The 14,318-nt window shown below is 41.4% G+C and overlaps 1 protein-coding gene across 2 annotated transcripts; it reads left to right on the top strand.

Moving 5' to 3' along the window:
* Positions 1 to 5,585: 5,585 nt before the first annotated feature.
* On the top strand, positions 5,586 to 14,258 carry bbs7 (Bardet-Biedl syndrome 7; the record flags this gene model as incomplete). 2 transcript variants are annotated; one of them, XM_080840529.1, is made up of 19 exons in its annotated part: positions 5,586 to 5,621; positions 6,013 to 6,078; positions 6,374 to 6,436; positions 6,522 to 6,697; positions 6,872 to 7,058; positions 7,334 to 7,406; positions 7,982 to 8,092; positions 8,249 to 8,379; positions 8,733 to 8,817; positions 9,039 to 9,141; positions 9,361 to 9,553; positions 10,209 to 10,283; positions 10,409 to 10,477; positions 11,473 to 11,612; positions 11,968 to 12,132; positions 12,475 to 12,584; positions 13,035 to 13,138; positions 13,635 to 13,758; positions 13,982 to 14,258. In XM_080840529.1, the coding sequence occupies 19 exons, from the start codon at positions 5,586 to 5,588 to the stop codon at positions 14,113 to 14,115; spliced, it is 2,145 nt and encodes a 714-aa protein (XP_080696655.1). In that variant the 3' UTR covers positions 14,116 to 14,258. The 2 variants fall into 2 exon arrangements, with proteins under 2 accessions (XP_080696655.1, XP_080696654.1); XM_080840528.1 differs by having other exon boundaries at positions 7,976 to 8,092.
* Positions 14,259 to 14,318: the final 60 nt, after the last annotated feature.

Genomic DNA, 14,318 nt, shown 5'->3' with positions numbered 1-14,318 from the left:
CTTGATGCTGAAAATTAAAAAAAAATAAAATTCTTTGTTCGCGCTTCAGGGAATCAGGCATGTTTCTGAGCCAGTGGCAGTGGGTGACAGTTTGACGAAGCATGACACCACTCTCTTATCAGTGACATCGCTAATTCCGCCATCAGTCAAACAATAAACACATAAACACACGTTTACGTACACACGTTCACAAACACAACCACATCAGTCATTAATTAAGGTGAGCACCTCTAAGCAAATAGTGAAACAAGAAGAACCTTATCGTGTTTCTCACAGCATTATCGCACATCTCAGACACGATGCCAACCAGAGACTAATGAACAAAAACATGTGACATGTAACTGAGGACCTCTCCGTTGTTACTCTCTGTCAGTGAAGGTTCGCCAAGTTGACATCTGGTCATCTGTTGATCTGTAAACACCGTATATTAACCTTGCATTATAGTCCTTAGCTAGATGACAAACATAAAAAGCGTCTATTCTAAAGTGAGACGAGTAAACAGAATAAAGGCACGTTTTTGGTGAACTGAAAATAGGCCTACAGTTTGGTGTAGGTGTCTACATCGGTGGGCCGTCTGACCTCCTCTGCACCTTACTGAAAGTTTACCCCCTTGCAGAGTTCACTTTAAGTTCAGCGAACATCAGCAGTATTTTTCGCTTTCTCCCTTTCGCTCAGAAAACAATCAATAGCTGCAATATTATTTATCCTGCGTCACGAGGGACGGCACATAAACACGGACTGGGCAACCTGCATGATTGATGGGAAATAATTCATATTCAGTCCCAAGGCCTATTTCCCCTAACATGTATTCCGTGCCTTATTTTCTATGCAGGAGAGACTGCATTTTATGACACGCAGGGATACCTTTGATGGATATTGAAGAGACTCCGAGCAGTGAGCTAAGTTGATTATATTGGATCAGACTTGAGTTTGAATCTCAAGTGTGTTTGGGTCAGTAGCCCTATGTTTGTATTATTCCGCTGTCTTTGGGGTGATGAGGTCTTGTTAGCCTATAATAATGACTCAAGTAGCTACAAGTAAAGTAAAAAGTACCCATTCAAAATAATTGTTTAAGTGAGAGTAAATCCACTCGAAGCCAGAAAAAAAACTATGTAGGCCTTAAACAAAACGTTTCAGACTACTCCGTTATCGACAGAGTTTGGAAGGTGCAATTATTCAAAAAACCCACGTTATTCTCCCACAGAGAAAAACGCTTCGACACAGAAGTCCATAATGGACTACAAAGTGATGACACATCCTCAGAGGTCTATTCTGGTTGGAAGTAACAAAATTAGCCCGCTGCAAACGATAAATGTCAAATGGGTATTGAGAATGATGAATGGTTGACAGTAGTTTATTTAATCCACTGACAATTTATCACTTTTCATTTCACATCCATTTTTACCCCTCTATTTCCTCAATACATTTTGATCATCTCCATTTGTATCAATTCATTTTTGTTACTTCTGTAAAAGGTAACTGCCAATTTTGTGTTGTGAATGATGGAGGTAAGGGGGGGAATTATGAAACATGCCTCTATACTAATCATACAACGCCTGTTTTAATCAAATTGCCTTTAAATTAATCAAATAATTTGATATTGTATCACTATTTTTAATTTTACATTCATTTTCACCCCACTATTTTGCAATTCACACGCATCTTCATCCTTGTATCAGTTAATTTCTATTACTTCCACCCCTCACAGGAGTCTTGTAATCAGAAACGAACAGAACCCTGCACACTGTTGTGGAGACACTCACACTCACAGGGGTGTGCATCCTGAGTAATATCCAGACAAAACGGTGGAGTCCCCGGGGTAAATGTTGGTGCAAGGGAGGTAATGAAGACTTGGGAAAGGTTACATTGCCATTATTAAGCCCCCTGGATGAAGATGCCATGACAAGAGTCCTCACTCACCTGTTAATCTTCTCTATCTTCTCTCTTGCTCTCTCTTTCTCTCTCTCTCTCGCTCTCTCTCTCTCTCTCTCTCTCTCTCTGTATACAGTATGTATATGTGACTGACTCAGTATTCAGTAAATGTGAACATTATTTTTTGTGCTTGTGTGTGTTTGCAATGCCAATCTCTCTCTCTCTCTCTCTCTCTCTCTCCCTCTCTCTCTCTCTCTCTGTTTATACATATGTGCATGTGACTGACTCAGTATACAGTAAATGTGAACATTATTGTTAGTGCTTGTGTGTGTGTGCAGTGCCAATTTCTCTCTCTCTCTCTCTCTCTCTCTCTCTCTCTCTCTGTACAGTATACTTTTGTGTATATAATTGTCTCAGAATACAGTAAATGTAAACATTACTGTATTGTTTATGCTTGTGTGTGTGTGCAGTGCCAACATCAGTGTGTCTGTGGGTGTTTGTGAATATTACTGCTGTGTGTTTTTGCACTACGGCCATTGTGAATCCCCCACACACATGCCAGCATTATACAAAATTAACTGACCCCACATCTGTCTTCTGGAAGTCATTCATATTGAGTCATTAGCATTTAAATTTGAACAATTGATTTAATGTCACGATCACTGAAGAACTGACTCAAATTACCCTAGTCTTTTCACATACAGTTCCCTTATTGTGATAGACAAAGGTTCTGTAGGTGGTTGTGACCGTTTTGAAGTAGTTTTAATATTGCTCTGAATATATATTACGTGGACCTTGTGAGGAAAAGCTGAAGATTAATGTTTATGCTGCTGATGAACTACAGCCCAATGGGCTACTGAAATGTAATTACATTTGACCTCCACTTGACAGCCATTGATGAAGTCTCTCACTTTCTTGTTCTTTGGAAAAATAAACATCTTCTTTCACTCTTTGACTTCATGCAACCTGGTTAGAGAATTTGTTAGGACAATGACAAATGAAAGACTGTGAGAAATGAGAGGATCAATGTTTATACTAAGGTTGTTTTTATTCTCAATATTTGCAACATGATGAATATATTGACAGGATTGCCTACTGCCCATTACAAACATTTGTAAACAGTGACTACAGTGACTTACGACCAAAATAATGCTGTGATTCATTGTTTTTATGTGAGTGATTTTATATGTGTCCATCTGGCTCAGCAATAAAAAATTTAATTTAATAATTCATAGGTTCAAATATAGAACAAAGCGTACATGCGGGAAGCAGATGAAACCTGTTGGCTATTGGTTGTGCTCCTGTTTGTGTTAGGACCTCAACCACAAAACAAGGCTATAAACATTAATCTCTCCCAAGGCTCCACAATCAAATCTAGTTCAAAAAGGTCCTTTAGTATGCAACCAAAACCCAGAAAAATTGTAAATGTATTTTGGCACTGATTTCAAAATACATGTTAAAGATTAGAATCCCTCTTTCTAATAATATTTACAAAAGATGATTACTGCATAAAGCAACCCATTAGGAAAAATGTACAAATAGTTGTCTATCAGTTATGAAAAAAAAACACTGTGCAGAAAGAAAAACAGCTTTCCTTCACCTAGTTTTGCATATTTTCAGCATGCATTATATGGTGAAAGCCAGTACTTTATTTCAGTCACTCACAGGTGCAAATTAAACAACAAGCAACCATCTGTGAATGGATGCCAGTCTACTGCAATGACAAACATATCACAGCCTCTCCCATTTCTCATTCTCCTGTAAGACAGACTAGTGGATCAGCAGAAGTCCAGGCAGAACACACCGATAAGAATCCTCCCTGCCCGGGGCGACTGCTGCTGCTCCGTTCAGAAGGCATGTTCCCGTCTGGGTCCCTGGAGGTGAGGCTCCCTGACCGACCTGCAGGGCTGCAGAGCTGAGCTTCCCACTGAATTCCTCAGCTGCTTCAGCACCATCCACAGCAGCAGTCCCATCAGCAGCAGCAGCAGTGAGCACAGCCCCAGATAGATGGTCAGATTCCAGCCCCAGCTCACCGCAAAGGGCAGGGAGCTGGAAGCCGTGACGAACCTCCGGGGGAGCGGCATGAAGTCTCCACTGAAGTCTGCAAGCAGCTGTCCATCAGACGGTGCCTCAATGAAGGCATGGCATGGACTTTGTGTGGTACTGAGAGACTGTGGGTGTGTGAAGCTCCATGTGGTCCTTTCTCTGGTTTCCTCCGTGTGTGCTGTGTTGAGGGTAGTGTGCTGTGATGGTAAGCATGCCCCTCACCTTGCAGTGTACTGGCAGAGTAAGGCTGTCTTGTGCCACACAGCTGGAGTCTCCACCCCCTCTGCTGCCTCGAGCATACATCCATGCTCCCAATTCATCAATTTGTGGTGTGTGTACACACACACACACAGTCACCAACCAGACGCTGAGATGTCATCACTTGAAGATGAAGCCAAATGCCTTTCACTTGGTCAATCAACAGAACTGAATTGATTGATGCATGGGCTTCGACTAAATACATACATCTGATTGGGCCACTTGTTGAAGGCAGCCTAGCCTAAGCCTACACACTCCAATAGTACAACCTATTCTTCTATTGGCACGTCACTAGCTATCATGTTGGATCAGTTAAATCCAAGTCTATTAATCTAAACTTTAAACTAGACTACAGCAGATGAGAATGAGAAAAACAGCTATCCGTGTTTTACAGATGGACAGAGGGTTGAGGGGCTTTGGGGCATTTCTATCAATTCCTCATATAATAGTCTTTTTTAAAACAATGTTTTAAACCTGCATTTTTTCCATATCATCTGCGGGGAAACAAAACATGCATGAATGTCTTCATTGTGATGATGTTGTAGCCTAGGTAAATCCAACATATAATACATCCGGGGACCCATCTTTACGTAATACCACACTGCCAGGCATGGAGTGGAGACCAGAGCCATGTAGAGTGCCTTTGCTGCACCCTTGTGGGCAAACTGCACACGATTCCTTTAATCAAGATTCCGAATGTATATGTAGGGACACATTCACAGTTTGTAAACAAAGAAGCTGTGTATCCAGACTAGAGGTGTTAATCCGTCAAAATGTGGCTTTCCCCCAACAAACGGCACTTAAAAGGGGCCAGTGATTCACCAATATTTTAAAACTGCTGCCAGATTTTCGATAATTTCAGGAGGTTCTCCAATGCTGTTTCACTTGTTGCTCAACAATTTCAATGCCTACTGTTTCACCATGGCAACCACCGACACGCCACTTCATTGAAAAGGGGAGGGTCTAACAATCATCTGCGAAAATCATTTACTTACTGCGTTGTTTACATAAATTGTCTGGCTTTGGTAAACTACTTACAGTTTGTATGAGACGTGGTTTTATATGTAGCTAACTTTACTGTTAGCAACATTGGCTGCTGCAAGAGGGAATGTTTCTTCTTTAACATCTTCACCGACCAGATGGCTTTGAAGTGGCTGGCTAACAAGGAAACCAACGTTAGCTAAACTAAACTGGCTTACAAACGGGCAACCACCTAATCCCGATGTTAATCCACTGTTCAGAAGATGTGCCTCTCGATTCAAGCGAGATATTTTGAATGGCTGGCTAGATAACCTTGCTGTTTATGTCTACATTAACACTGTTAACGTTAATGTTTAGACGTGACATTTTCTAGGCAACCAGTCACCGATTCAACGTTAGCTAGCAGGAGGACCCATCGTTCTGTAAAAATGGAAATAAACTTGAATCATGTTGATTATATACAGGTAAGTTTCTATCATTGTTCAGTTTGAATTGCAGTTAAGTAACGTTAGCATTTTTGCTGATATCTCCATTCTGGTTAATTTAAGATTGCTGTCAATAGATCAGCTGGTTATTTAGGATAACTTTACCGTTAGATTGGTGTGAACTAGTTAGCTAATATTAGATTAACAACTAACAATGCTTCGCTATCCAGCCAACAGTGGTAAAATGTACAATGTGTGAAGTCTTTGTGCACTAACGTTATCATATGTTGAAGCCACCTATGTTGCTAGGCTGATGATAGGTGTATGGATTGACTTCGTTAACGTTGCTTATCCAGAAAAGTTCAGCTGGAGTATAACTTCCTGAGCGTATCACAGTTAATTGAAATGTTCATCCTTCTCCCTCTTGCAGGTAGGGGTGACTTCTCAAAAAACGATGAAGTTGCTTCCTGCGATAGGGCGCAAAGCAACTCAAAAGGTAACTGTGTTCAACAGTGTATAAATCAGTGGTCTTACATGTCGTGAACACTTGTAGTGTAATCCATTTAGGCAGCTGAGGCAGTGGCCATATGCAGCTATTCACGTCACGTGAAATAAATCAACCCACTTACGCTACAGTCTGTGTATTCTGACCTTCTAGAAGTCTTTCCATAAATAAACCTGCCTGATATTACCACAAACGTTTCCCAAAGCAATATAAAGCAGAGTGAAGTTCTGGCTCCACAGTCTGTGGACCTTCCCAGTATACTTAGTGGCATTTTCTTCTTTTACAGGTGGCAGTGGCAGATCATGATGGTGTACTAACATGTTTTGGAATGAAAAAGGGAGAGGCTGTGGTAGGTATAGAACCTCACTTCTCTGGTTATCTAGATTGAAGTATTTGTTCAATTCTCAGACCTTGTGTGGTCATCTGTTTTGCAGCCTGTGTTTAAGACACTACCAGGACAGAAGATTTCCAGGTTGGAGCTCGGAGGAGCGCAGGGAACTCCTCAAGAGAAGATCTTTGTGTCATGTGGCTCTGAAGTCAGGGGCTTCACAAAGAAGGGAAAACAGTTCCTGTGTTTTGAAGCAAATCTGACTGAGTCCATTAATGCCATGTGAGTATGTAGAATAGTGGTTAGTTCTATTCAACAATTTTCCCAACAAATGCTGCTGATATTCATGCCATAATTGTATCAAGGTGAAGAACGGTCTACGTTGTAGTTGTTGTTTACATAGAGGGTGGACACAAAGCTAGTCATTAATAGATGTTTCATGATTCTCATTCTTAGGCATGTTTCCGGAGCTGACCTATTTGTATGTGCCAGCTACATCTACAACCACTACTGTGACTGTAAGGATCAGGACTACTACCTGTCTGGGGACAAAATCAATGACATCGTGTGCCTGCCGGTGGAGACGGTGGGCCGTACTGTACCCATCCTGGCCTGCCAAGACAGAGTGCTCAGAGTCCTGCAGGTAGTTGCTAGTTGTTTTCCTCCATTGCATTCCAGAGAGCCACTGCACATACTGTATTTTTTTAAACTGCAAAATCACTTTAGCACAGAAAAGAAGAAGGTAAAATACTAAAGGCAGTGTATCCTGGAAATCAATAGAAGTGAGTTATTATTGTAATACTTGTAATTGGTTTCACTTATTAACTGCACTGGTTTTATTTAGTTCCCTGTCCCTTTCTTTTAATTGCAGTGATTCTTATTTGTATTTATTTATTTTTTCCCATTGTCATTCCTCAGGGATCTGAGCTCCTGTATGACGTGGAAGTCCCGGGACCTCCATCAGTCTTGGAGCTCAACGACAAAGATGGGGGTATGTGCTTTAAGATGGTGGTATGTGCTTTAAGATGGGGGTATGTGCTTTAAGATGGGGGTATGTGCTTAAAGATGGTGGTATGTGCTTAAAGATGGTGGTACAGTATGTGCTTTAAGATGGGGGTATGTGCTTAAAGATGGTGGTATGTGCTTTAAGATGGGGGTATGAGCTTAAAGATGGGGGAATGTGCTTTAAGATGGTGGTATGTGCTTTAAGATAGTGTTTGTGCTTTAAGATGGTGGTTTGTGCTTTAAGATGGTGGTTTGTGCTTTAAGATGGGGATATGTGCTTTAAGATGGTGGTTTGTGCTTTAAGATGGTGGTTTGTGCTTTAAGATGGGGATATGTGCTTTAAGATGGGGGTATGTGCTTTAAGATGGTAGAGTTCATCAGATACCATTTTCCCTCCAGATGATTCAGTCAAAATAGAATATAGGCTCTCACTGTATTTTCATTGACTGTTAAATATCTTTAATATTTCATACATAGGAGTGAACCTACTCTGACACTTCTATTGAAATGGGGTGCTGGTAGATGGAAAGTGAACTATCCTCGATTGACCTTTAGGTAAAGAGGGAGAGGAAGTTCTCTATGGGACAGCAGACGGAAAACTTGGTCTGGTGAAGATAACGGAATCTTCCCATGTTTCAAAATGGGAAATCAACAATGACAAGAGGAGAGGAGGTAAGCTTCTGTCTCTCCTTTTTTCATGACTTCTCCTTCCCTGTCTTTCTGCTCTACTATTTACCCACCCCGGCCAGCCCCCTTCTGTCTTGTTAGGCATAACTTTTACACACATGGTCAGGTATTTTTGCTAACAGTATGGATTTTTTCCATCAGGGATACTGTGTATCGACACTTTTGACCTTGTCGGTGACGGGGTGAGGGACATCTTGGTAGGCAGGGATGATGGGACTGTGGAGGTCTATGTGCTTGACAGCTCAAATGAACCCATACTGCGCTTCGAACATGTGAGTCCTTCAACAGTTTCCCCATAGACATAGACAAGGTTGTCCGGTTGCCCGCAGCAACAGTGAAATCTTGTCTGTAGAGGGATCAGCATTCAGGTGGAGGAACATTTCCACACAAGTCAGACTTTGAGAAGATGTCAGGGAACATGGGTGGGGGGTGTTCTGGTTTGAGTCCAGCCTGATAGCTGACACATGGTGGAGATTGTAGGCACTCTATACATTTGGCATGAAAGTCTAAAACAATTTCAGTCATCTTTGACTACCTTAGCATCATGTAAACGTTCTTTCTACGAGTACTAGTACTGTTGCAGAGACATGCTGGTCATTCATGACGATTCTTGCTCCGACTTCAGGTTCTGTCAGAAAGTGTCACATCAATCCAGGGAGGCTGTGTTGGAAAAGAGAACTATGACGAGGTGCTCACAACTTCCTACACAGGTAATGGTCTACTCTTCACTGACCGAGGTGTTTCATATGTTGCCCTGGGTGAAAAAATGAGCTATGTTTCTAGGTTGTGGAAACGCTTCAGAACTGTACTCACACAACTGTATTAATTAAACCCCTCTTTTTGTGTCTGACTATCAGGAAGACATGAGGTTTTTTCTGTGCCTGTGTTCTGTTGTAATTGTTCATTGTTTGACTGCATGTGTGTGACGCAGGCTGGGTGACAGGACTGACCTCTGAGCCCCAGCAGATGGAGGCTGGGCCCGGAGAGGAAGTGAAGATGAGCAAGGAGACCCAGGCCAAAGTAGCGGCCCTCAGGTATGCACGCTCATCCATTAGTGTGTGGTGATTCTGGATTTCAGTCCAATGAAGTTGTGTTAAAGTTCATTTTATAGGACAAAATTAAATGGACATAAAACTATCCTCTGGATCAGAAAGGCTTTACCTTAGTTAAACAAGACCGGATTTTGGTCGCCATGCTACTCTCAGCTGCTCATACACTGGTGTGTTTGCGTGTTTGTGTGCCTGTGTGTGTAGGTCTGAGTTGGAGCAGCTGCAGGTGAAGGTTCTGCAGGGCCGGGAAAAGTACCAGCAGAGCTCCCAGTCGAGCACTGCCGTCTCCACCGTCCCTGTCTTCAGCGTCAACGACAAGTTCACCCTGTGCCAGGAAGATGCCAGCTACAGCCTCACGCTTGAGGTCCAGACTGCCATCGACAACTTACTGCTGCAGGTCAGGACAGTCACCATAGCAACTTATGACACCATGGCAACCAAAAGCACTGTAAAAACCATAGAATCAAAAACAGTAGAATGGACATAAGACTGGGTTTCCGTGTACAGGACGTCCTACTTTGATGAGGACCTTGATGGCAAACATTACTATAGATACTAGTGACCACAGAAATGCAACATATGTCTGCAATGTAATGGTTATAAAAAAAAAATAATAATGAGCGTAGCGCACTATCAGCACCTCCACAGATTAATTTTACCTCATTTACTTCCTCTTCTCTCTGCGTAGAGAACAATGTTGGGGCAGAAATGTCCATGTTATTCTTTTCTTATTTTGTGGTGGCGACCAAATATGAAGTGCCTTTAAGCCCAGTGGTCATGTACTGGGACGGTCTGCTAATTGACCATAGCATGATGTAAACAATCTGCCCAGGCATTGTTCAAAATGTTGTAAACATAGACAGCTGCCCTTGTGGATTGTGTAATACAAGATATTTAATCTGTTGGTGGTAAAATATTGATTGTGTAATAGAATAGGGAAATGGCTATCTGTGACTGAGATGAGCAGTTTTATTTAAAGTGGTGTCACCCCACACCTGTCAATCACTACACAGTTTTCATTACATAATTGCTTTTTTAATGTCTGAAAACAGAGTGATGTTCCAATCGACCTACTGGATGTAGACAAGAACTCCGCTGTTGTGAGCTTCAGTGAGTGTGACTCGGAGGTGAGCCTAGCAGTTGATTGTTTCGTGTGAATTATCCAGGCATGGTGCATTACCCATTCAAGAGAAACCAAATTCTTTGCACTAATGCTAACTGCCTGGAGTGACTTTCTGTGCTTTCTCTTCAGCAACCAAACGGCAATTTTCTTCTGGCTACATACAGATGCCAAGCAAATACCACAAGGCTTGAGTTGAAGGTGAGGCACTGAAGGAGTTGTTGCTCCACACAATACTTACAATTAAAAAACAAAATAAAAAAATCAGTCCTTACTTACTAACTGTACCAGGAGTAGATACTCCAATGACTGTTAAAACAATGGACAGCCTACGCTCAGTCAAATTTTAAATGGTGGAGATTCAACCAAATATAGTTCATTCTGGGCAGCCATAGTCGATTTTCTGTTTACTATGCATGCTCTGGCTCCACAAAGCACTTGCTGCGCAGGCTCTGGTTCCAAATGTGCCAATATTTCCAACCATTACTTCAGAACGTACGTGCACGACACCGTGCTGTCCATCTTTTTAACAGTCACTGAGAAAGCTGAAAAATCACTTGAATGTTTTAGCCAATAAAGAAACCTCAAAAGAGACCAGGGACCCTGGCTGCCAGTTATTTAGTGTAGCCTATGTGTAGAGCTAGCTGAGCTTGCTTAGGCTATGCCACACTGAAATGATATTGATAGGTAAAAATTCACCCTAGTTACCTCAGGACTCCGGAGCTGCATATAAGTATATTTATAAGAAAAACAACAACAACAATTGCAATCGGGCTCCCCTCCAAGCACAAGGCTGAAAGTGAAGGCAATGATAAAACCCATCGCACAAGGTTTATATAGTCAGAAGTTTAGCTTTCAGCATGGATACCCACGTGGTGGATTTCTCAGGTCTGAGGCTCCCTGTCTTGCAAGGATGGCAGTTTCGCACAAGGTCGGAAGAAGCACAGTTCGACCCTTCTTATCACCTCTGGTCTAAACATGCTCTTGTACATAATGCAAACTAAGTGGCACCTAATATCTTAGTTACACACACACACCGAAAAGACATGACGCATACAAGAAATATATTAATACAAGGCACTTGATTATTATATTCTTAAGTCATTAACAGTGTTTGGAAATAATCTCCATCAGATATGACGTGAGAGACTGCCATGGGAATAGACTGAGGACTCAACCTTTCTCTCCTATCTCAGGTGAGGTCTATTGAGGGCCAGTACGGCACTCTCCAGGCATACATCACGCCTCGCCTACAGCCCAAGGCTTGCCAGGTGCGCCAGTACCAGATCAAGCCTTTATCCCTCCACCAGAGAACCCACTCCATCGACCAGGACAGGTATGGAGGAAGTGATCAGGATAGGAAAACCTGTAAACTAAGTTTCAAAATGTTAATTTTAAAACAAGGCCCAATCCTGTAATGACTTCATGTCAGAAGATGTTTTAAGGCTTTTTAAATTCAGAAACTGGGTTGTTTCCTTTTGTTTCAGAATGTACTCTGGCAAGTTCCTGTGAACTCTGAATGGCTTTGTTTAGTTGGTAACCAACAATGGCAGTGTTTCCTTACACTTTTATTTTGTGTGCCAGTACAATCTTGTCTGCTGAAGTAAAACAGTCCCAGAAGTAGGAAATCATAGCAGAGCCTTTAATGGTTTTTTTTTTTCTCTCTGGTTTTCTGTTTACTGAACTCACAGACCTGTGAACACGCTCAGCCTGGTTGGACAGTTCAGTTTCGCAGAGATCCACTCGTGGGTGGTGTTCTGTCTGCCAGAGGTGCCGGAGAAGACCCCGGCAGGAGACAAAATCAGTTTCTACTTCCACAATACCTTCCTGGGCACACAGCTGGAGGCCACTTACTGGTGAGATCCGCAGTGCAGTGTGTGGAGTGTGCTTAGGGCAAATGTAAATGCTTTATAGTGGCAGGGAGGAGGGGCTGTGAAGACTGAGGGGGGTGTATTTGTTTCGTCATTTGAGGTTCAAAATGGCTAACTTCAGAGGGGAACAACAATTTGTCCTTAACAACAACATCAATGTGTTTAATTGCAATATCAGACCTAGAAAAATATGTATTGTGTTCTGGGAACTTGTTCCATATTGTGACCTAATACTTTTAAGAACTTGAATTTTTCAGTGAATATTTGTTGTAAGCCTGTAGACCTGTAACTTAGTGATCAAAATAATGTTTTCTGTTTGTTTTAAAGCAAGGGAGAGGCACACTTCAAATCTGACAACATCTCAACAATATCAATACTAAAGGATGTCCTATCCAAAGAGGCCACAAAGCGAAAAATTAACCTGAACATATCCTACGGTAAGCACTCTACCGTAATGTCACAAAAGGCAACATCTGATAATCAAGTCCTAACCACTGGAAAATGGTATGGTTTCTTCTATGGGAAAATGGTAAGTTAAAGACTGTATAGAAACATTCCCATAACAAATTCCTCAACCAGCCTCAGCCTTTAACCAATAGTCAGCTCTGAGAATCTCAGAAAACCAGAATGCAATCAATTTTAGAGCCAGGGCCTCCAGGATGTCAGACACATGACAGAACACATGTTCAGATGGCTGAACAGGGAGGGAAATAGGAGGGCAAAGTGGGGAGGTTTGGATAGCCTGGATACCTGTGGATAGCACTAGTCTGGTTCTTGCATATTGTCACACATTGTCAAAAATGTAAACGCTTGGACTTCCTGTTGTCATCTTTTATTTGGGTGTTGTTGTTTGCACAAGTGTGTGATGATTACTTGTCCCTGCACAGATATAAATGAGGATTCAGTGAGCCATACTCTGACGATGATTCACCCAAAGCTGGAGTATCAATTGCTCCTGGCCAAAAAGGTGCAGCTTATTGATGCACTTAAGGTGAGTACCCTGTTTTTTTTGTTTGTCTCTATGTTTGTTTTCAGAGCCCCAGAGTTTCCATAAAGAGGATTGTAGTTTGATCTAAATAAGCTTGAACCGCACATGCTCTTTTTATGAAACAGATTCTCATGACTATCCGTCATCTGTTTTGAGTTTGCATAGATGTATTTGAATCATGGTTTTATCTCACAGTGTAACTTATTTTTGTGATAAAAGGGAAGTAGGGTTTCAATACTGTTGCTGCATGGTAATCTTATTATTGCTTTCCCATTCAGTTTGGTTCACTCTCTCTTTTCCTCTCTACCCTATCAGTGGGTAAGGAAGTATTGTTCCTGTTTGGTTGCTAACAACACCAGGGTCGCTAGGTCATATTTTGGGGAGCATACATGCTGAAATGAAAACATACACGTATCTGTACAGTGTGACACTTTTGATGAAAAGGGCTACAAAAGGGCTGAATGTAAAATGGAAACGCACCCATTCTGTGTGAAACTAGGAGCTGCAGGTCCATGAAGGCAATGCAGATTTTCTGATTCCTGAGTACCACAGTATTCTTGATGAGTCTGCCCACCTCTTGGAAGAGTACAAGAAGCAGCCTGCCCATTTGGAAAGATTATATGGTATGAGGTGTCCGGTGTTGCAATGAAATTGTTAATGCAATATGTGCCTGAAAAAACATTATTTAAGAAGTAAATAACAGTATAACACCTTTTGCAAATGACTGTAATAATTCAATTCAGTTTAATTCAATATAATTTATATAGCGGCAAAACAATAAAATTGTCTCAAGGCGCTTTACAGATTTTTTCTGTGAGTGACCCAGTATTTGCTGTTTTCTTACAGGTATGATAACTGATCTCTTCATCGACAAATTCAAGTTTAAAGGACAAAATGTGAAAACAAAGGTTTCGTTGTTACTTGAAATTCTAGATAACTATGATCTGAATTCTTTGATGGATTTTTTCAACGAAGTTTAATCCATTACCCTATAAAATGGTTACCTTATTTATGTTGTATCATGTTTGACGGTAGTCAATATGTCTTTTAAAGCATTTGCTTTTGTCTATAGATATACCTTCTCATTAAACTCTCAAGATAATAGAGACCTGCCTTTGTGGGAATAGCCATACATGATATATTTTATATACTTTGCATGTAGCTGTTATTGACAATGTAATAA

Source organism: Sprattus sprattus (assembly GCF_963457725.1).
Source record: "Sprattus sprattus genome assembly, chromosome: 6".
NCBI lineage: Eukaryota > Metazoa > Chordata > Actinopteri > Clupeiformes > Clupeidae > Sprattus > Sprattus sprattus.
The sequence above is the reverse complement of the archived record's forward strand: the minus strand, read 5'-3'. Positions and strand labels throughout refer to the sequence as shown.